Source organism: Vipera ursinii (assembly GCF_947247035.1).
Source record: "Vipera ursinii genome assembly, chromosome: 3".
NCBI lineage: Eukaryota > Metazoa > Chordata > Lepidosauria > Squamata > Viperidae > Vipera > Vipera ursinii.
In genome coordinates, this window is record NC_139516.1 from 120,688,820 (window position 1) to 120,711,692 (window position 22,873).

Consider the following 22,873-nt stretch of genomic DNA (forward strand, 5'->3'; position numbering starts at 1 on the left):
TTCTTAAGTCTGATAAAGTTCTTAGATAAGCCTATTAAGCATTGGTCCATTTCAATGGGTTTATCTTAAGCATTTCTTTCTCAATAGAATAATAATAATAATAATAATAATAATAATAATAATATAAATAAAATAATAATAATAATAACAATAATAATAATCAATAATAATAATAACAACAACAAAAAATCTTTATTGTCAAAGTACAACATGTGTACATTGAGATTAGCTGAAGGGTTGAACTGTAAGTTGATCCATGCAACCATTCTTGTCAAGTTGAATTTAAAACCGGGCATTAATCAGCAAAAAAAAAGAAAAAGCTCTATTCAAAAAGCGGCAGGACGGAAAGCGCTGTCTAGAAATTAAATGCGTTCCCCGTCAGTTACACTTGGACCGCCACTTTAATCACCTTTCAACTCGAGAGACAAAAGCGCCGTAGCGCGACCCTCCGCCGCAAGGTTCAAAGCCCGGCTGCCGTCCACCGGCTTGCAAAAGAAGCCCCTCCCCCACGCCCCGCCCCGCCCCGCCCTTCCGTGCCAGGCTCCGACGAGAGAGGCGCCACAGCACACACAGCCCCCCCCCCGCCCCGCTCGCGCGCGTGCGCGCGGACGCCGGGCGGAAGGAGCGGGGCGGAGCCAGGGGAGGGAGGGGGGGCGGCGGGAGACGGCAAACGGCTTGCGCAGTGGCCAGCGAGGGCGCCCCGCCTTTTCGTTCCTCCCCTCGGCGGGGCCGGTGCCGGTTTACGTAACGCCTCTTCGGGCGAATTCCGGCTTGGTCCCGCCGCCTGACTCGGGACGGGTCGCCAGAGGCCCCGGCAGGTAAGGGCGACCTTGAAGGAGGCCGCTGCCGTCTCTCTCGGACAGCGCCGCACCGCAGCCCTCCGCTGCCTCCCCCCCCCCCCCGCCGCCCGTCCGGCCTGCTGAGGCCTGTGGCGCTGTAAGGCGAGAACGGACTGGAGAGGCGGGCCTAGCCTGGCTTGGCCTGGCCGCCCTGGCCGCCGAGTGAGCCGGAGGCACGGCTGGCTCGGCGCAGGGGGCAGCGGGGCGCCCCCTCCGGGAAAGAATGCTCGCGTTCCCTCGGCCTGTCAGCCGCCGCCTGCAGGAGAGGCGGTAAAACGCCGCGCCGCGGCCTGCCGCCCCAGGGAGTAGGTCGCGCCGACCGGGATGGGGAAGGCTACCTTACGGCCTTCGGGAAAGATCGGTCGGCCGGCGGCTTTTGGCCAGATCGGTTCTGAAGGCGGGCGGTTGTCGCCACTGCTTCGCGCCTCACAATAACGGCCGTGTTTCTTAACCATTCCCCCCTCCCTCCCTCCCTGTGGTTTTGTTCAGATCCGTTTCTTCGTCCTTGGATGGGTTCGGCACTTGCGGTGCCGAACTTTGCGAGAGGGTGTTAGAAGAAGATCCCGAGTCTTTTTGCTGTGAGAAGCGCTGCTTTGGAGTGGGCATCTTTCTTGGCTCGCTTGCAGGCTCGCACCTTGCTACTATAGTGGCTTGCTGTAGGTTTGGCTGCCTTGGACCTCCCGATGGGGTTGGCCTGAATAGTCTGGTTGCACCGTGAGGCTCAATAAGTAGCGTTTCGGTTTTGTTGGCTTGGGTATTTGCTGCATTTGTTAACTGTTTTCGTGCTAAGTGTGTTCAAGACTGTTTAGGCCAGGGGTCTTCAAACTCGGCCCTTTTATGACTCGTGGACTTCAACTCCCAGAATTCCTCAGCCAGGCGTGCTGGCTGAGGAATTCTGGGAGTTGAAGTCCACGAGTCATAAAAGGGCCGAGTTTGAAGACCTCTGGTTTAGGCCTATAATTGAGGTATAAATAGTGTCAGATGAATGTAGGAACCAAATGCTCTTAAACTGTTTTTTTTTTGTTCCAGGTATGTACTGCCAGTAATAGATAGGGTGACCTTGGTTGATCTTGAAAAACTTCAGCTGTGTTAGACTGGTTACTATTTGGATGGGAGACCATTAGGAAATTTAAAGTGTAGGGTCTAAGCTGGGAAGTAAAAAATAAATCCCCAAAGATAGTAATGACAAACCACTCTTACATAGTTGCTAGATCACTACAGGAGTATGAGGAAGCCTTGAATGCTACCAATTAAGACTGTGGCTTAAGCAATTGTTGATAGCACTGGTTTTTACATAAAGACATTGCTGAATATCTGAATCCAGCCTAAGGAACATACTGCTAGCTTTCCTGCTCACAGTTGCCTATTCATCTGTGGCATATCAGCATTTTGATGAATTACCTGCTAAATTGCAATTGAAATGATCATATTATTGATGTACCTGTACTTGAAAGGTATTACAAGTATTAAGATGATGAAACTATAAACTATAAATTCCTAATAGATCAAGTTTAGTACGTGGCTTGAAATCAGACTATTTTAAATATTCAAAGGAGGAGTTTCAACTATTTAAAATGAATTACTCATCCAATTAAGAAATACTTGTGTGGATTGTGTACATCAGTCGGTAAAACAGTATCTTCATTCTCTCTTCCCCCCTCCCCCCATTGAACCAGGACATACATATGTTGCAATCTTAATTAGCTTGTGTAATTTATTCTCAAGTTGTATATTGGTAGTTTTCAATCCTGAAGATTATTTAATAAAGCACAGTTTCTCTGACTATACAACAGCTAACTGATTTCATGTAGACCTAGTCCCTGGAACTACAGTATTTCCCTTCATTTTCAAGAAATAAACATTCTCTGAATATATGATGAACGCTCATCAGAAAATCAGATCTGTGACTTGTATTCAAGTGTACAATTTGATCTCTCTCTCACACACACAATGGATTTGCAGTTGCACTTCAGGTTCTGCTTTTTTGTCATGGAAAAGTATTTCTTACAAGTGTCTTTCAATGAGTGTTCACCATTGATTCTCTACATCTTTAATAATGCTGCCAATATTTTAATGCCTAATTTTCATTAGAGTCAAAGTTAACAGGTTCAACATTATTCACTTACCCAGTTCTTATTTTTGCTATGCCAGAGGGCATCTCCCATAGTAATCACTGTTCATGTTCCTTCTGTTTGGTAGCATTGCTTTTGTAAGTCCCCTCCCACCCTCCAGTATTGTACACACAATGTTGTAAATAGTGGTAAGACAGATGAAGGCAGAGGATTTTCATAATGACACCAGTTATATTGTATAACAATTTAGTTACAGAGCCAGTTTGGTGTGGTAGTTAAGGTGCTGAATTAGAAACTAGGCCAGGGATCAGCAACCTGAAACAGTGAAAGAGCCACTCGGAACCGGTTCCCTCACAAAAGGAAAAACTGGGAGCCGCAAAAAATGTGTGCACATGCGCGTACATGCGTGCATGCGCAGAACAGGGTTTGAAGAGTGGAGCCAAGGCGAGATATGCACCTACCCTGCATATTTGAATTGATTGGTTGAACTTTTTTAATCCCACTTTTTTTTGGACTGCGCATGGCAGAGGACTGGGAGCCGCAGGAGATGGTTGAAAGAGCCGCATGTGGCTCTGGAGCCGCGGGTTGCAGACCTGTGAACTACGCGTTATGAGTTGTAGTCCTCCCTTACACGCATAAAGGTGGCTGGGTGACTCAGCCCAACACATCTTGCAGTTTGTTGTTATAGGAGGCTGACTGCTGCCTTCAGTTGTACAAAATAAGGGTACAATATTTGGTTATTCTACCATCTCAAGTAATTCAGTGTAAAAAGAAATGCTTACATATTAGTTAGAAGAATGTGATAATTTTTAAAACTACAAATACTCAAAAATAATGGGAAAAGTATAACATAGTTTCTTATTTCTAATCTGTTTTAATATATTGTAGGCTATGTACTGTGTAAACCTGATCACTATGTGATTTATGTTATAGCATAATATGTGAACTGAGCAATTGCTTGTTAGCAGTGATTGGTAGTTTATGCGGGGAAGGGCTAGGGTGAGATAAATCTTTAACATTTGTGAATATTTCCATGGTATGTCATCTAATAGGGAGACTAACATTTTTCTCCACTATGTCAGTACAAATAGTTCTTGCTTAGTGACTTCCTTTGGCAGTGATCATTTGCAGTTATGATGGTGATGAAAAGTAACTTTGCAACCACTGCCTGCATTTACGTCCTTCACAATATGTTTCTCTTCTTCTCTCTGTCACACTTTTGTCATTATAATCAGATAGTACATGTTGTCCTGTGCCTTGATTTTTTTTCCCTCCCCCTCCCCCTCCCCCTTGCAGAATGTAGAGATTGTTTAAGCAAGCTCTCTTCCAGAATTGCTTTTCTGTCCGGTGTAGTGGAGTCCTTCCCTAAAAATATTAAGAGCAAGTTAACAAGTTGAGACCTGTGATCTTAACTAGTTAATTAGTACTCTTGTAGTTGCTACTTGAAATTGACAAACTCTAATCAGTTTCACACTACAAGAAGTCCTCAGCTTACGACCACAATGAAGTCTGGAATTTTGGATGTAAGTTATTACAGCTGTAAAGTCAAGGCATGTGACAGCCTCAATTTTACAATTGTTTTTACAATGGCTCTAAAGCAAGTCACACTCATTAAGCAAACCATGTGGTTGTTAAGCAAATCTAGCATATATAGTAAGTTCCCCCCCATTTTCTGGCAGAAAATAGCAAAATGTTTTTGCAAATCACAGTCATGTAATTGGAATGCTGCAACTGGTCATAAATGTGGGCAACTGCCAAAGTGCCCAAATTAATTTGATGGGAGGGAGGGTAAAGTCACAACTTTGAGGACAGATTGTAAGTAGCTTTTTAAAAGTCCATCATAATTTTGAATGGCACTTAAATGATTGGTTGTAAGTCAAGGACTACCTGTAAAGGTTTTTCTTTTCTCCTAAGCCTGGTTCAAAAGCATCAGCAGGCTCCTTTTGATACATATATTCTTTATTGCGTGCCTGCTTACACACTCATAATCCTTTCCTCCCCAACGAATGTAAATACAAACCTCAATTCTCTTCTTGCCAATTATGCCAGCATCAAGGGGAATATTTTAAATGATGGGGGAGAGGGTGAAAAAGAGTTATAAGATTTCCCCTTTTACCTGGCTTTGTTCTGAACTGAATTCCAGAAATCCTCCTGGCTGTTTGGGATTTATCTGACACTTTAAAATAAAGAAAAGCTGAAGTAAAATTGTAAGCATGGTCATGGTCATATGAATTTTCCTCTCATAAACTCTTTGCTTAATAACTGTGTTGCTGATCCCAATTGTAATTGCTAAATGAGGACTACCTATAGTGTAATCCCTTGCTAACATGGGAGCCTGAAATTGAAAAAAGGATATAAACACTTTTCTCCTAATAGTGCCTGATGAAAGAATGGACAGGTCCTGATATAATTTGAATATGTTTGCACTCTTGAAATATTTTCAGCTAATGCAAACTTATTCTGGTGATGGAAGAAGTAATCAGGATAGCAAATATCCAGCTCATAACCAAGAACGAAGATTTTCCAGATCATCTCTAGCTAGTTGATATGCTGCAACAAAGGAAGTTACTGTCTGTAAAAAAAAAGACAAAGGGAGAAAATAATTATTTAGAATGATAACAGGAAAAAAAAGTTGTAGCCATGTCATAATAGTCTTAGAGGAAGGAAGTTGAAAAATTCTGAAAAGTCACTTAGTGTTCTCCTTGTATTCCTGGCCCATGAAAGAAGAATATTGTAAGTGAATGTTAGAGTTCCGCAAACTGTGTCATGGATATTTAGTTTTGGGACAAAGTATTGAAAGACCTATTGGCAAGAAATAAGGTGTACTTTGTAAGGGAAAAATACATTTGTCTTAAGAATGTTGAGGTTGTTTAGAAAAACCTTAAAATTAATCCTGTGGTGGCTGGAGACGAAAACCTTGAAAAAAAGACTTCAGATAAAACCTGGGGCATGTAGATTGAAGTACGGTAAATGAAGGAACAAATAAACAGTATTTTTACAACTATCCAAGGAGATATGGATGATAGTTCAGAAACAATTTTTTTTAGATTTTTCGGAGAGGTATTAAATTGTAGTGATGGGGGGACACAGGGAGATAGACAGTCTGACCTTCATACCATGGTAGAGTCTAGAACAGATAATAAAGTGAGCAGAATGAAAATGAGGGTGTTTAGAATAACTTAACATGTATTTGACAGAAGCAAGTCTTACCAGGTTGACAATATAATTATTGGATCAGGTAACTTAATAGATTTCAGGAATGTTGTAGGCATAATGTGTCTTGATTCCAGCAAAATATTTCATAAAGGACTACAGGATATTCTAATTAACATACTAATTCTACTTAGCATAATAATATTTTACTGTATGGATGCCACAAGGGTTAGTGCTAGTCCTCCCATTCTATATATGACTTTAAGGGGTGTCTGCTATGACACAAAATTCTATCTAATAATGCTAGATAGAATACATATAGGTAGTCCTCAACTTATTATCACAGTTGTGATCATAACAACATTTCCATTGCTAAGCAAGACCATTGTTAAGTGGGTTTTGCCCCATTTTACAACCTAACTTGCCACAGTTAAGTAAATCACTGCAACTGTTAAGTTAGTAGCTTGGTTGTTAATCTGGCATCCCCATTATCTGATCACATGACCCCAGATACTGCAACCATCATGAATATATGCCAGTTGCCAAACATCTGAATTTTGATCACATGACCATGGGGATGTTGCAACAATCATAAGTGAAAAACGATCATAAGTCACTTTTTTCAGTGCCACTGTAAACTTCAAACATTCACTAAATCAGGGGTCCCCAACCCCCGGGCTGTGTGGACCAGTACCGGGCCGTGGCATGCCAGCAACCAGGCAACAAAAAAAAGCCCAATCCACAGGATGCCGGCAGCACACAAAACCACGCCTCCTCTAGTCCACAGAAAAACCTCTCTGTGTAACTGGTCCCTGGTGCCCAAAAGGTTGGGGTCCTCTGCACTAAAGAAATGGTTGTAAGCAAAGAATTACCTGTAATTGAAAGACAATCTTGATTGATTTAAAATGAAAATGAACAGATACTTTGCTTTGGAAGAAATCAAATGAGATTTAAAATGGAGGATACTTTGATAAAAGTGTGAGAAAAAGATCTTGCAGTAATAGTTGAGTGCAGAGTTCATGAGTCAACAGAACGATGGAATTGTGAAAATGTACAGTTGCAACCTTAGTCTGCACCAATAGAAGTATGGTTATAAAATCATAAAAAATAATTTTACTTTATTCCACGTTGCAATGCCAATGTGTTTTTCATATGAGTGGAAGCAAGTCCTTGATGTTTCATTACTATGAAATTGTCTTCCTCTGGAGATTCAAGCACTGCCATGTCCAATAGCAATTTGGAAACTAATTAATTGGAGCTTTCCCACAGCCTTTTAAATTATGAAAATCTAATCTAGTTGTTTGTCAATAGCAATGTTAATAGATTGGTTATTGCTTTATGGATTTTATATCTTGGTGGAGCAGTGGGCTAATGCCTCCTTAAGTAACACCAGCTGCCTGCAATTATTGCAGGTTCGCATCCCACCAGGCTCAAGGTTGACTCAGCCTTCCATCCTTCCGAGGTAGGTAAAATGAGGACCCAGATTGTTGGGGGCAATTAAGCTGACTTTGTAATAATGCCGCTTGTGGGGTGTGTGAAAGCCCTAATAAGCAGGCATATACATAGAATGAAGGCTACTGCTAAAACTTGTAAGCCGCCCTGAGTCTTCGGAGAAGGGTGGGATATAAATGGAATAAAAATAAAAATAAAATAAAAATATCCCAGATTTTGTTAATTGGATATCAGTCTTATTCATGCCCTTCTGAAATTTTCTTTTAAAAAGTAACCTTCTATTTAATTTTAAAATATTGTTGTAAAGTACAACCATTATCCAATACATTGAAACATATTTCAACAGACTATCTGATAAATAACTGTTAAGAGGTTGGTTGTTTACAAATATAGAGCTTGGCAATATCATACAAAATTAAAGAAATAATTAAAATAGCATACCGTAGTATGATATATATATAATGGCTAATTTATTTTACAAAACTATATTTTTTATTGTTCTGTTACTGTATATTCATTTTTACTGTATGTTATTGTATCTAAAACTCTTGCATTATTATAGCATGTATTAGAGAAATATGTTACTTGAAAGCATTTTTAAATGTCTTAAGTTCCATTTTGTAGTAATAGAGGACTGTTAACGCGGAATGTTTTTTTCCTCCTTGTTATCTGCATCCTTTAAATTATTCTGAAAATTTCCTTTCATCTAGAGATTTTGAGGATATATGGAATAGGAAGACAGCACTGAGATGATTAAAAAATTACCTGCCAGTTGCCTCTGTTTAGTTCTAATCATAAAAAATGTCATTGTATATTACAGTGTGTTACTAAAGAGTAATATAGTTCAGTGATCACTTAAAACATTAGAGAACGCTGAAACTCACCAGAGCACAATACAAGGCAAGAGATTAAATTTCCATGACATTTGTACAATGTACAATGATATCACCACGAAAATGATATCACAGCACGTAAATCATCATGGTGACATCTTTTTATACTTAATGGATATCAAGTATAAAAGTATATATCTCTTTGCCCCCAATTAATCTGTTAAGAAGAAGCTTCACTATACATTAATCTTTCCCTTGGCTGTAGTTAAGCTAAAGTCCTGTAAATGCTTAGTGAACAAAAAATCATTAAACTTGGTAAGATACATGAATAGGGTCAGCTGGAAAGTTAACTGTCTTGGGCTGGTGTACTCTTTTGTGAGAAAAATTAGTGCAATTTAACTTAGTTTTATTAGATTTGGTGTCTAAAAATCTTTGCTTCTAAGCTAGGACTTTCATTTTTGATACTGGGTTTTAAAAAATGGAAAGCTATTATAAACTGAAAGAATAGCACAATACAGTACTGTTTGGGGAATATTGAAAAAGCTGATTTATGGTGCAAGTGCAGCTAAAGTGTATGTGCGTGAGGCTTTTTGCAGTGCTCTTTTGCCTAAAGAAAGGCTAATAAAACAGCTTTAAATTAGTCTGCAGTGTATTAGCAGACCTTTTAAATAAATCAGCATCAAGAGAGCCTGTAGACTTTGATTCAGTTTGCTTCAATTATTTAACTAGCTTACCAGTTCCTACTGTGTTGGCAGAATCTTTGGAGTTCAGTTTGCCTTTTTTTGGCCATAAAATTCATTCTGGCTACCTTCCTTCAAGCTGGCCAGCTTTCGTTTGCTTAACTAAATTGTGCTACCTAGCCATTTCTTTGACTGGATAGAATTGCAACTGCTAAAATGAGAATTTTATCAATATTCATTATATTTTTCAAATGTTTCTAAATGCACATTGTTAACAAAATAGTAAGTGATATAAGCGATTAATGAAAAATATGTGGTCCAGTAAAAGTCTAAGGATTAAATTCAAGATTTCTACAAGGCTTGAACGACCAAGGTGGATTAGCACTTCCAAACTTTAAATTGTGTTATCACGCTAGCTACTTAAAATAAAATTCAAAATGGATTATATCTCTTTATGATTTGGTTGTATTTGTGGAAAGGCCAGGTCTCGCATTCTGCATAATATTTCAATAAGAGATTATGCAATATTAAACTATTGAATATCGGGACAAATACAGAAAAAATCAGTATAGATCTCTTCCCCTTATATTGTTATTACATGTTTATTTTATAAAGTAGTAACTACCAAGAAATTTCTCCAGTGCAGCTCTAACAATATTGCAAGGTTTATTTATTAATACAGTGAAGATAAAATCCTTTGAAACTACTTCATAATGGTTTAGCTTACCTTATTGCAGACATGTCAAACACAAGGCCCGGGGGCCAGATCCGGCCCGCAAAGTGGTTTCATGCGGCCCGTGAAGCCATCCTGGAAACAGGGAGGGAACGGCCCCCACTGCCTTGGCCCTGGCCCAGAGACCCTCCTTCTGCCAGAGACCCACAGATCTGTCCCACTCCTGCCCAGGCCCCCATAGGCACCCTTGATGCGAACGATGTAGAGCTGGCCACACACACCCAGTAGGCCATACGCACTCTAGCCATGCCCACCCAGTAGGCCACACCCACCCTGGCCATACCCACCCGGCCCCCTGAGGGCAACTGCAATGCTGATGCGGCCCTCAATGAAATTGAGTTTGACACCCCTGCCTTATTGGTTTCAGAATCTTCAAATATGTAGCATAGTATGAAAAAAATGGAGAAACAAAACTATTCGATTGAATCTTGTAGTACATAACTTGGAACATTTGTTGGTTAAATTTATTGCCCAACCCTTTTTTAAACTGATATAATATATAAAAAGAAAGGTAAAGGTTCCCCCACGCATGCGTGCTAGTCGTTTCCAACTCTAGGTGCTGATCTCCGTTTCAAAGCCAAAAAGCCAGCGTTTGTCCGAGGACGTCTCCGTGGTCATGTGGCCGGCATGACTAAATGCCAAAGGTGCACGGAACACTGTTACCTTCCCACCGTAGTGGTCCTAGGTTGGCAGAAGCTGGGACAAGTAACAGTCGCTCACTCTGCTATGCGGCACTTGGGATTTGACCTGCCAAACTGCCGATCTTCTGATTGACAAGCTCAGCATCCTAACCCACTGAGCCACCACGTCCCTTGATATAATATATACAATATGTTTAACTATTTACAATTAATTATATTTATATATATATTTATATTTTATTTGATTTCTATACCGCCCTTCTCCCAAGGGACTCAGGGCGGTTCACAGGGCATATATAAATAGCAATACAAAAATTAAAAGAAAATTAAACCAATGCCCAATTAAAATACAACAATGATAGAATAATAAAACCAATTAAAAAACCCATATTCCCCCATCAGGCCAGACCAGCTAATTCAAATAAGTGGGTCTTCAACCCGCGACGGAAGGATTGAAGGTCCAATGCCATCCGGAGCTCAACCGGCAGTTGGTTCCATAATGCCGGAGCACCCACAGAGAAGGCCCTCCCCCTGGGGGCCACCAGTCGACATTCCCTGACCGGAGGCACCCTGAGGAGGCCCTCTCTGTGGGCACGCACAGGGCGGAGGGGAGTTGACGCCGGCAGCAGGTGGTCCTCGAGGTATCCCGGACCCTTGCCATGTAAGGACTTAAAGATCATAACCAAAACCTTGAACCTCACCCGGAAGACAACTGGTAACCAATGCAGCTCGCGGAGCAAAGGTGTAACATGGGAGTACCGGGAAACTCCCAAGACAACTCTCGCGGCCGCATTCTGTACCAGTTGGAGCCTCCGAGTAGTCTTCAAGGGAAGCCCCATGTAGAGAGCATTACAATAGTCTAGGCGAGAGGTCACGAGCACATGAGTGACCGTACACAGGGCATCCCGGTCCACATAGGGCCGCAACTGGCGCACCAGGCGAACCTGGGCGAAAGCCCCCCTAGTCACGGCCACTATATGATCTTCCAGAGTAAGTCGTGAATCTAGGAGGACTCCCAAGTTGCGAGCCCTATCCACGGGGGGTAAGAGCTCACCCCCCCATAGAAAGCGATGGAACATTTTGAATGTCCCGGGATGCCGGAATGTACAGCCACTCAGTCTTGTCAGGGTTGAGTTGAAGTCTGTTCCTCCCCATCCAGACCCGAACCGCCTCCAGGCAACGGGACATCACAGCGAGGGCATCACTGGGGTGGTTTGGGGTCGAAATGAAAAGTTGGGTATCATCAGCGTATTGATGATACCCAACTCCAAAACCATGAATAATCTCACCCAGCGGTTTCATGTAGATGTTGAACAGGAGAGGCGAGAGGACTGACCCCTGAGGAACTCCACAAACGAGAGACCTAGGGGCCGATCTCTGCCCCCCTGCCAACACCGACTGCGAGCGTCCCAGGAGATAGGAGGAGAACCACTGAAGAACTGTGCCTCCCACTCCCAATCCCCTGAGACGCCGCAGCAAGATACCATGGTTAATGGTATCGAAAGCCGCCGAGAGGTCTAATAGGACTAGGACAGAGGAATATCCCCTATCCCGAGCCCTCCAGAGATCATTCACCAGAGCGACCAATGCCGTCTCCGTGCTGTACCTGGGCCTGAAACCCGATTGGTAAGGGTCCAAATAATTAATGACATATTAGAAAACTATAGCCTTTGTGACACTTTCAAATCCCTGATTTATTTATCTATATTACATTTTTTTTCTATGTTCCCTATTTGCTTATCTGTATCTTTTCTTTCAAGTGTATACTGAAAAACAATTTTCAAAATAGAAAAAAATAAAACATTGTAAGGAAACATTTCTTGAATGGATTACACTTTGTCCTGAAATTTATAATTAGTGTTGTGGTAGCTTCCTGCTTGTTTCCAACAAGGAAAACCAATGGGAAAGCTAGTAGGAAGTCACAAGTCCCAGGCAAATCAGAAGCAGGTAGGCGGGTAAGTGGCTGATGCAGCGGAATGAGGGAGGTTATGCAGGTGGCTGCTGCATCACAAGCATAGCAAGGCCCAAGAGGGCGGCTCCTGGGTGGGAGACGTTGTGCAGGAGCTGCCAGGGGCAGGTGGGTGGTGTAGTTGCATGGAAATTTCTTTGAAGGTGCTAAGCAGTAGCGAAGACGATTTTGACAATTTTTGAAAGGGTACTTTGCTTCAGTGAAGATTCAAGTGAAGCACACTCTGAAAAATCTCTTATAGCCCGTATTAAGAGTAAAACCAGTACTGGGAAGATTGCTAGATTTATTTTTATTTATTAAATCACTTTATTATTTATTAAATGGATTAATCAATTTTGCGAATGTGATCTGGGCAGCTAACCATACATTAAAATAATAGAAATATACTAGCAGTCCCATTGTATTAATTCCCAATATGCACCTTTCCATCAGGTCCTCTCAGTTCCTGCTTCCAATCATGTTGTTAACTTGCGAGGAGTGTTTCTTTGTGGTTTGTCCACTTCTAACAAACTTCCTTCCTTTCTGGGATGGAATGTTGCTCAACTTCCTAGGATGGAGGAACTACATTCCAGAATAGCAGGAGACCGCTCAATTTAGATAGTTCATGTGGGAGAAAAAGGGTCAGGACAGCTCCTCCCTAATGGTTCCCAGAGTATATGTGTCGTGGTGTAAATAAGCTGCTTTAGTTTGGCAAGATTTCTGTCTATAGGTGAGGAACAGTAAAGGAATCTGCTTAGTCAACCTGTCTGTCTTGTTTTTTTGGAGCCTGACAGTTACTGACTCAAACCCTCTGAAAATTTTCTATTTCATCTTCAGGTTCCATATCAATTTGACCATTACTTTCCCCAACTTTCACCTCATCATACAGACTATTTTCTGGGTTTTTCTTTGCTTGAAAATTGCTACATAAAAATTAAGTGGTGCTTTGTGTATTAGCATAAATCTTTGCATATGCTATATTTATTTAAAAGAAAGATTTGGATTGTTCTATATACCATTAAAATTGAAGGTTGTTTTAGATTATCTGAGACTATGGTAATAGAGGTAGATTTCTGGGCGGGGACAAAATGGCAGCCGTATTTGGGTTGCTGCTGCATGGCCCAAAGACAAGCTGCTGTGTTTTGCTGCCTTAACAAGCTCTACATTGTGCTGCAAAAGCTTCCTGCAGCACAGTGCAGATCTCTCTTAAGGCAGCAAAATGAAGTAGTCTGTCTGGTAGCCACCGTTTTGTCCCCATCCATCTGTGCATGGGGACAAAATGGTCATATTTGACTCGCTGCAGAGTAGCCCAAGACATATGGCCTCCCCTCCTTCCATTACAGGAAGTCCTAACAGCTTGCAGAAAGTAGGTGTGGGTGTGATGGTGTGTGAGGAGGAGGCCCAAATGCTGCAGGCTTCCGGTGGGGTGGGGTGGGATGGGAGTGAGGTAGGGAGGTGCTGCAGCAACCCTGTGGTGGCTCATACAGATGAATTATCGCAGCCCGCTGCAGCCGTTGTAATTTTGAAATGGGGTCATAAGTAACTTTTGAGGGGTCGGTTGTAATTTAGAGCATCCATTAAATGACATGTCAAATCTCTAGGATTACCTGTACTGAGAAAGTTGGTTTGTATCTAAGAAGGATGATAGCACATGGGGAGAAATTTAGCACTTCACTCCCATATGGGCATGTGCTGAAGATCTCCTCTCTACAAATTTATAGTAGCTAAGCTTAGAGAAATAGCTTTTATTGATGCTAATAGATTTTTTTAAAAAAATAATGTCAGAATGAGAAAATTGTGAATTGCAGCATAAGAGTTGGAAAAGATTGACTATCCTTTCTCTGACAATACTTCCCCTGGCCCTAAGTTAATAAAGCTTCAGAAAAAAGTAATTTTCTTTTGAATTAATAGATGTATACAATTCTGGAACTGAGAAATATTTCGAAAATAATCTGTAAATGCTCTGTGATGTAGGCCATCCTCAATTTATAATGGCAATTGGGACCATACTTTCAGTTGCTAAGTGATACAGTCATAAAGAACAAACACATCACTTAGTGATGGCGATTCTACAATTCCAATTGCCATCATTAACTGAATTGTGCAGGCTTTGGGCAAGACAACTTCCTGCTGGCTTTCCACAACCAAAGCCAATGGGGAAGCCAGCAGGAAATTGCAAGTCCCAGGCCTGTAGGCAAGTAAGTGGATATTGCTGGGTGGGAGAGGAAACAAGGGCATGTGCAGAGATGTGGGGGAAGGCCAGGAAGGATGCATGATCATGTGAAAGAGACGTAGGGCCTAGGAAAGTACACAGGTGTACACAAGATGTTCAGGTTAGGGAGGTTGCAAGTGTGTCTTAAGTGCTGCGCAGGTTGGGAGAGTACACAGGATTGTATAAGAGGTGCTGCATGTAATCACAGAGCAGCTGAAGGGATACACAGGTGCGGGAGATTACCCCAGTGACTTGTGATCTTCCCTTCCCGGTTTCCCTTTTGATTTTCTGGAGAAGTCAGCATGGAAGGTTGCAAATGGCTGTCATGTGTAAATGCAAATGAGTTGCCAAGCCCCCAGAACACGATTTCATGAACATCCAGGACTCCGAGGGCAGTTATAACCACCATTCATTCAGTGCCATCGTAACTTCACATGGTCGCTGAACAAATGGTTCTAAATCGAGGATTACCTATAACAGTCAGATACCTCAGCCCCTCCATCTGCCGGAGGTAAAAATGTTTGAGTGGCCATTCCCCTTGTTCTCTCACAATAGAGTGACCCCTTTTGGTGTAATCCTTTTAGTAGATGTCATGCCTGTTGCCATAGTTCCGTGGTGGCGAACCTATGGCATGCTTGCCACAAGTGGCATGGAGAGCCCTCTCTGTGGGCACGCGTGCCATTGCCCCAGTCAGCAGGGTTTTATAAAACCTTTTCACTTTAGGCCTCCGCCGCCATGTGCAAAAAAAAAGTTTCAATAAATCAATTTCAACTTCTCGCCGGAAAAAAAAAAAAGATCTCGCAAAGTTGGAATTGATTGAACTTTTTACTCCTGCCCAGTCTGCCGTTACCACCGCAGCCACGCCCACCGAATGGGTCATGCCCACCCAATTAGCCATACCCACCCAATGGGCCATGCCCACCCAATGGGCCATGCCCACCCAATGGGCCACGCCCACCCAATGGGCCACACCCACCCAGCACCCGACGATACATAAGTGGGTTTTGGGTTGTAGTTTGGGCACTCGGTCTCTGAAAGGTTCGCCATCACTGCCATAGTTAGTGTTGCTATCAAACTCCAGAGATGATTGCTCAGGGCAAACGGCATAATGAACTTGATTACCATTCCCTAGTGCAGGGGTAGTCAACCTTGGCTCTTTTATGACTCGTGGACTTCAACTCCCAGAATTCTGCTGGCTCAGGAATTCTGGGAGTTGAAGTCCACGAGTCATAAAAGAGCCGAGGTTGTCTGCCCCTGCCCTACTCTTACCCTTCCCTAATGTTGAGGACATTACTCACTAAGTCATCAGTAGTGAACCTACCAAGATTGACCTGCAAGAGCAGTTTCTTCTGGATAGATGGCTGGGCTTATAGCCTTTTTGTAAATTCATACATCTGATACCTTCTTTGATGTGACAGTTTTGAAAATCCTAAAATATAACTAGTTATCTGCACCATCTTTTATTTCAATATTCATTTAGAAGTGGAAATCTGGACTTTTTCTTACTTTATCTCATACTATCTCTCATATTCAGACGTTAAAAAGTTAATTATTAAGAAGTTAAGCATAGGAAGTTTTTTTTTTAAAAAAAAACTGTAGTCATTCAATTCCTCCTCCAGACCATGCCAATCTCACCATTCCAGGATGGCTCAGTGGTTTTATACTAACCTTCCAACCTGGAAAAGGTTTTTGATGTGCTGGACATAATGTAAAGGACATAAAGAACATTCTAGAGTTCTTCCAAAGTGGTCCATTCCCCAAACTGTAACTTTTACATATCTGATGTTGCAGAGCCTTAGAAATTTTTTTACTAGCAACTACCCTCAGTGTGCTTTCTGGATGAGCTGTATTCCCGTTACTATGTTTCTGATAGCTAGGATTATGAGATTATTTTCTAGCACAGTGGAGCATGCAATTCTATAACATAGTTAATGTTCCACATATTCTGTTAGGGAATCATAGCTGCATAATTATCTGTGCATTAACTTTCCATTTTTTTATATAAATGAATGTTTCTAAAACTATATTAATTTAGCAGCAGATTTTGACTAAATTGGCATTTTTTCTCTTTACTTTCTCACATTATAGTTGTAGTTCCTTTGAGTAACAAGGCACTGCCATTGTACTAAAATTCTATTCAGATTCCATCTGTCGTAAGATATAAGCATGTTCACTGCTTACTGCTAATGTAACATGGGGTGGAAAAATAGTGCATGAAAACTAAGTGAGTTCCAAAATGGTGAATGCATACATAGATTTGTATTTCTAAACATTGAAAAGAGAAAAAAGTGCTGGACATTTTGGAAGAAGCTCTTCAAGTCTTTTAAAATTATACCTTCTCAGCATTCTAAGCAGGTGCATGCCTAATTCTTTCTGTGAGGCTTGCCTTTTATTGTATGTGTTCATTTATAGGAAACCAAGTTTGATTACTGCAGTGCATCAGTGTGCGTGTGTGTGTGTGTGTGTGTGTGTGTGTGTCTGTGTGTTCTTAATTGCCATCTGTTTTCTTAATACAAGTCACAATTTCTTTTTTCCCCTTTTTATAGGTCCTGCTGGGGATTTACATCTGGCTTCAATGTGAAATTAAGGTAGAAAAATGCACATAAACATGTGTTTCCTGTTAAGATTTAGTATACTCTGGTTATGCCTGAAGAGTGGGTCTTGTCTTTAGACTGTTAACTGCCAGCAAATATAAATGATGGTCCCATAGATGCCAAGCGTGTCTCCTCAGTACTGGAGTGAAAATACCCACTTCCAGGTTCCCACGGAATATCATCTACAGAAAATGCTTCATGTTCTAAGGATGAAAGCCACCTAGATTCATGCACCTAGTCTATACAGTTGTTGTGGATGGTTTGCCATCTGAAAGCTCCACAAGCTCCTGTCTGGGTCCTGTATCTGTTTCAGAAATGTCTCTGCTTCAGGCCCTGGGCCCTGTGCAGACCTGGCTGGGACAAGAGCTAGAAAAATGTGGCATTGATGCCATGATTTATACTCGCTATGTCCTCAGTCTTCTGCTGCATGATAATTATGACTACGATCTGCAGGAACAGGTATTTACATATTTTAGATGTGCTTGACTGAAAAATAAGTATGTTTTAAATTTATCTGTGTATGCTATCAAAATAAATAATACATCATAGTTTCGTATTTTTAGAGCAGCAAACATGGGATGTTTTGAAGCATATCCCAAAATTTAGATATACTCAGTGGGATGTTTGACGGATAAAATAACCATCTTGACAAATCAGAGCAGGCCTTCGTAAAACTCAATTTCAAAAATAATTTGTGATACAGTTTGGAAGATGGGACATGATTTTTAAGTCTAGCAATTATGTCTACAAGTAGTCCTCTACTTACAACTATTCATTTAGTGACCTTTCAGAGTTACAACAGCCCTGAAAAAAGTGATTTATGACTGTTTTTCACACTTAATGACCATTTTGGCATCACCATGGTCGCATGGTCAAAATTCGAATGCTTTGCGACTGGTTCATATTTATGATGGTTGCGCTGTCCCAGGATCATGTGATCACTTTTTGCAAACTTCTGGCAGGCAAATTCATTGGGGGGGGGCAGATTCACTTCATAATTGTGTAATTAACGGCTGCAGTGATTCTCTTAACTGTGGCAAGAAAGCTAAAATGGGGCTCACTTAACAAACGTCTCGCTTAGCAACATATTTACCTTTGGGTTCTACTGCGGTGGTAAGTTGAGAACTACCTGTATTGTATTAGAAAGACACTGTATTTTAAAAGTTCTTAAAAAGTTTGCAGTGAACTATGCTAAATCTTTTTAGTTCCTTTTAAGAAAAGAAAACTTTAAAGAACAGAAAAGTCTTACCTTCACTGAACTAAGCTGTGGTTTAAAATCATGCTTTCATTGTAAGAGTTTATTACGCTACAACTCAGTCCTCTCCTGTCCCTTACTTCGCTGTGCTCCAATGCCCCAGTGCCCTCCCCATGCTCCCATTTCTTTGAATTTTTTTTGTTCCCTGGTGCACCCAGTGGCGTAGCGTGGGTTGTCAGCACCCGGGGCAAGGCAAGTAATTTGCGCCCCCTAACCGTGCGCCTGGCACCACCCCCCCTCCACAGTGGGCGGCGGCTCGGATCGGATTCGCACAGCCCGCACTGCAGTGAGAGAGAGTGAGTGAGCCAGGCAGGGGCAGAGAGCTGCGAGTGCGAGCGCCCCGCCCCCCAGATGTTGCGTCCGGTGCGCCCGGTCCCCCCTGCACCCCCCACGCTACGCCACTGGGTGCACCTTTTCCCATCCTCCTTGACTTCTCTTTTTGCCATATTTTCATTACCATCCTTAGCTTCTCTCCTTTCTTCCCACACTATCTGCTGCAGAATGCTGATATCCCCTTCTTTTTTCCATTCTGCCAGTATGTTGTTTTCCTTTCACTCTCTGCCTCATCCCATTGCTCTCATTTTAGCTCCCCACAACTTTCCTGGTGTTCTTTCATTTCCAGCTGTACTTTACTTTCCCGTGTGTTTTCTAGTTACTTACTTATTACTCATTTAATGCAAATGCTTTTATTCTATTTCAGTCATATAACATACAGCTTTCATACACCGCTTTAATTGGATTCCTTTGCTTCCCATCCTGTCTAATATTGTGTGTACATTAATGTGTGCATGTATCCAGGTGAGTGGGCATACATATTAGCGTGTTTTCTGCATGCATATTCAGCTTTGTATTTTTTTTTAATCTGAATAGACACTCCAGCAGTTCCCTCCTGTCCCAATTTATCTGGAAGTAGGAGAAGGCTGGACTGGGCAACTGAAATTACTTTGGGAATGTGCTTTGTACACTGCATCTCAAAATATGTATGCTTCTTAGCTTGCTAGAAGTCACACTTCTGTGGAGTAATGAGTAGACTTGTGTATGTTTTGAAAACCACTATCCTTGGTTTTGTATTTTTCATTGTAAGCTCTTCATTTTAAAAGCTCTACAGTATGCATTTCTGCTCAAATAAATATTAAATGAATTAATATATTCCTGCAGCTAGGTTAAGTACTTTGTTCTAAATTGTGAAACACAGTTGGGAAGCCAGGTCTTTTTTCCATTGGGGACCATGCCCCAGTCAGGATGGCTGAATTCAGAGCTGGGTGGGCTTTTTCTTCTCCAGTTGGTAGAAGTCTTGAATGGATAATTGCAGAGGACTTCTAAAGTGAGACCAAAAGCTAAAGATTGCCCACCTTTGGTGTAGAAAGCTAGTTACTGGGAGAACTGAAACTTTGTTCAAGTGAAATGAGATTGGTGGCATTTTAGCAAAGGGACTTCGCTAATGAAATGGCCAGGTATTTTTAATGGGCAAGCTAAAACATTTTCGTGTCCCAAGCATTGTTATGCTTTGTATTTATTTAAATTGTGTGTTCTGTATTGGGGTGGTAGAATTATGCTTCCCCCCCTTTACTATGCTATATTAATTATCTTGTATTATTTTCGTTCATTTTCTGTTTCTTAACGTGTATAGGAACTTTGTAAATATTCATTTATTAGACCATTCATATAAATAAATAACCTACCACTTGGTCTAGAAAAGCTATGGTTACAGTATTATGGGAGTAGTCACTCCTCCTTAAATTTTTTTTTTTTTTGAAAAAAGTAACAGGAATGCTATTATCACTGTGTTGGCTGATGTTAGGATTGTTTGCCACATCATCCTTTATGTGATACTCTTCAGGTAATGTTCTGGGAGTACCTGAGTTGTGAAGGGACAACTCGCAGTGGCTGACTTACCCTGGCCAACTCACCGCGGGACAATTCAACATGGGATAATTCAAGAGAGGGACAAGTGAATTGCAGCAGGCCTTGTCATGCTTTAGGCTTGAACCTTCTCAAATTAGAAGTCCTTGAGGCTAGGGTGAGTTGCAATTCTACTTGAGTTATCCTGCGGTGAGTTGGCCACAGCGAGTGGTCCCATCCATAGTGAATTGTCCCACTGCGAGTCAACCAGGGCACATTGTCTCATTCCGGTTGTGAAGCTCCCCATTGGCCTAAAGTCCTAGCACTTATTGCTTTGCTGTCATGCATAAAAAGAAGATCATGGCTGAGAAACGTATTTAAAAGCTGCACTCATGTATTCAATATTATACAGTGTTGCAGTCATCATTCTTAAGGCTTAGATTCTGATCCTAACAGGGCAGCCCATTCATTACTTTCTGTAGTTCATAATACTTTGTAGAAAAGAATTAAATGTTGGTTTACTGTAAAGTTCATGTTTTAATTCCAGATAGTCTTGGAAATATTTGCTTAGGCATTGTATGACATGTCACTTGTCTGTTATATCTTCTCTGCCCCCTTCCCCGTTCATCTCTGTGCTGCAGTCTTCTTGGAGAAGAGTTCTGCAGTGCTAAGGGAGTGTTGCAGAAATTTTTTGGTAGAGCTTTTTCCTAGGTATTGAGCAATGATGCAGTTATTTTCATCTCATAGCCCTGTTTTGACTCTAGGAAAGTGTCTTCCTTGTCACAGCTCAATGCTGAAGAAATAGGCTACATTGCCAACTAATGCAAATTGCAAAATGTGCTTTTGCTTTATTTGGGGTATGCATATCCTGTGTTCCAGGATTTCAGTTGATATGTATGGCTCATTGCTTACTTTTGCAGGTGTTGAAACGTTTGTTTTGCTGCTTCTTTCTAGAAATCTTAACTTTTGTTCCTCAAAGGAACCCACCTCTTCAATTGCATTATACTTTGCAGAAAGTAATACACACACACACACACACACACACACACACACAGACTTACTAGTAACTATAGAGATGCTTATTGATGTACCAAGATGTAATTTGGCATGTTTATTCTGTATATAAAATGGATGATGTTGTCTATGAGAAATGAGGTGCAAAGAATCTATTGTTACTTTCCTTTCCTAGATCAGTTCTACCTGTATCACGGAATGAAATGGAAACAGATATTTCTGAAAGCTTGAAACTTGAAAGCCAAATGCCAAAGAACTCTTTTGTTTTATCATTTTGGCTCTATATGTCTTTTTGATGTATTAGTATAGCTTTGTTTAACCTTTTTCCTAGCATATTATTTCTTATTTTAATTGTTTTAAATAGTATAATTTAATTTCCAGCACCCAGTTTGTGTAGAAGCAATATTTCTGTTACAGTTTATGCTGCAAGCACCTGATATGTGATGGCTTCTTTTCTGCTCAAGTGCGTTGAAGAAATGGGGAGACTTGCTAAAATATAGCAAGGGAAAGAAAGAAGAAAGGACTTAAGATACAATTGTATATTAAGTAAAAAAAAATTTTTTTAAAAAAAAAGTAGGATTGAAGCATAGAAGAAATAATCCAAACTAATGAGAGCCAGTAGTTTGGATGACTAGGAAGTATAGATGAGATTTTTCTGTTGAATCGTGTATCTTTGATATGATACCGCTCGCATTCACTAGCAAGGCCAGCCTACATTGGTCCTTAAAAGTTTGTAAAATCTTTTGAATTTTGAATCGTTCTGCATAAATATAAATGTGCCCCAAAGCATAATTTGTTCTCCTTGCAAGTTCTAAAACTTGATACAGTGCAGAGAACCCAGTGAAGCAAATAAGTCAAAAACATTACATGTGTTTATTCACTGAGGAAAATTATCAACTTGAGACCATGGCGAGGGGGAAGGGCCACAGTCTTGGAACTGTCATGCAGAAGCAGTCAGTCACCAAGTGGCAGCATATGAGCTGTGACCTAATCAGCTGAAAATTGCTGGTATATTTCTGTTATGTGGATAAGGGAGTTTTTTTAATTCTCTCCTCAGGATAAGTACAATATTCAGTTGGGATTATATCATGCCTCAGTGTCTTTCCGTTTCAGGCAAAATCTGTGTAAGGACAACTTGAGTGTTTTCATCTCGCCCTCCCCCACTTTTGCCTTCAGTTGTTTTATGTCCTTTTTTCCTCCGGTTCTTGTACATTTAACTTGAACATTGTGTCCCTGGTTGCTGGTTTCATTAACTTCTTTATTTGGCTTTTCATATTCTGGTTAATGGGATACAATCTGCATAGTTCCTGTTTTAGCGTCCTTTTGGCATGACGTCAATTTAATTTTCCTAGTCAGTGACTTGGTCTTTACCTACTTTTATTATCTGCTATTTCAAAATGGTGCTGCTACTAATTTGAATAAATATTACTAATATTTCATTGCATTTCGAATAGTAAAAGTAGTAAAGCTGCAGAAAAACTCTCGGAAGGATTGGGTATGGAATGTCAAATATATAATAAAACCAAGAGTTGTAGTAAATAGGTCCATAGAATATATATCTGTAGATAACCTTTCCAGAGTCATACTCCTCCAAGTGTCTTCCTT

General features: G+C 41.1%; 1 protein-coding gene across 4 annotated transcripts in view; it reads left to right on the forward strand.

Moving 5' to 3' along the window:
• Positions 1-724: 724 nt before the first annotated feature.
• The window catches only part of KIAA0232, a 57,381-nt gene continuing 35,232 nt past the window's right edge, over positions 725-22,873 (forward strand). For all 4 annotated transcript variants that reach the window (XR_014492119.1, XM_083359660.1, XM_083359661.1 and 1 more), the window contains exons 1-2: positions 725-818; positions 17,110-17,616. Coding sequence is in view for 3 of the 4 variants with exons in the window: in XM_083359660.1 (XP_083215786.1) it covers positions 17,386-17,616 (231 nt within the window). In the remaining variant the exon portion in view is untranslated. The remainder of the gene's footprint in view (positions 819-17,109; positions 17,617-22,873) is intronic.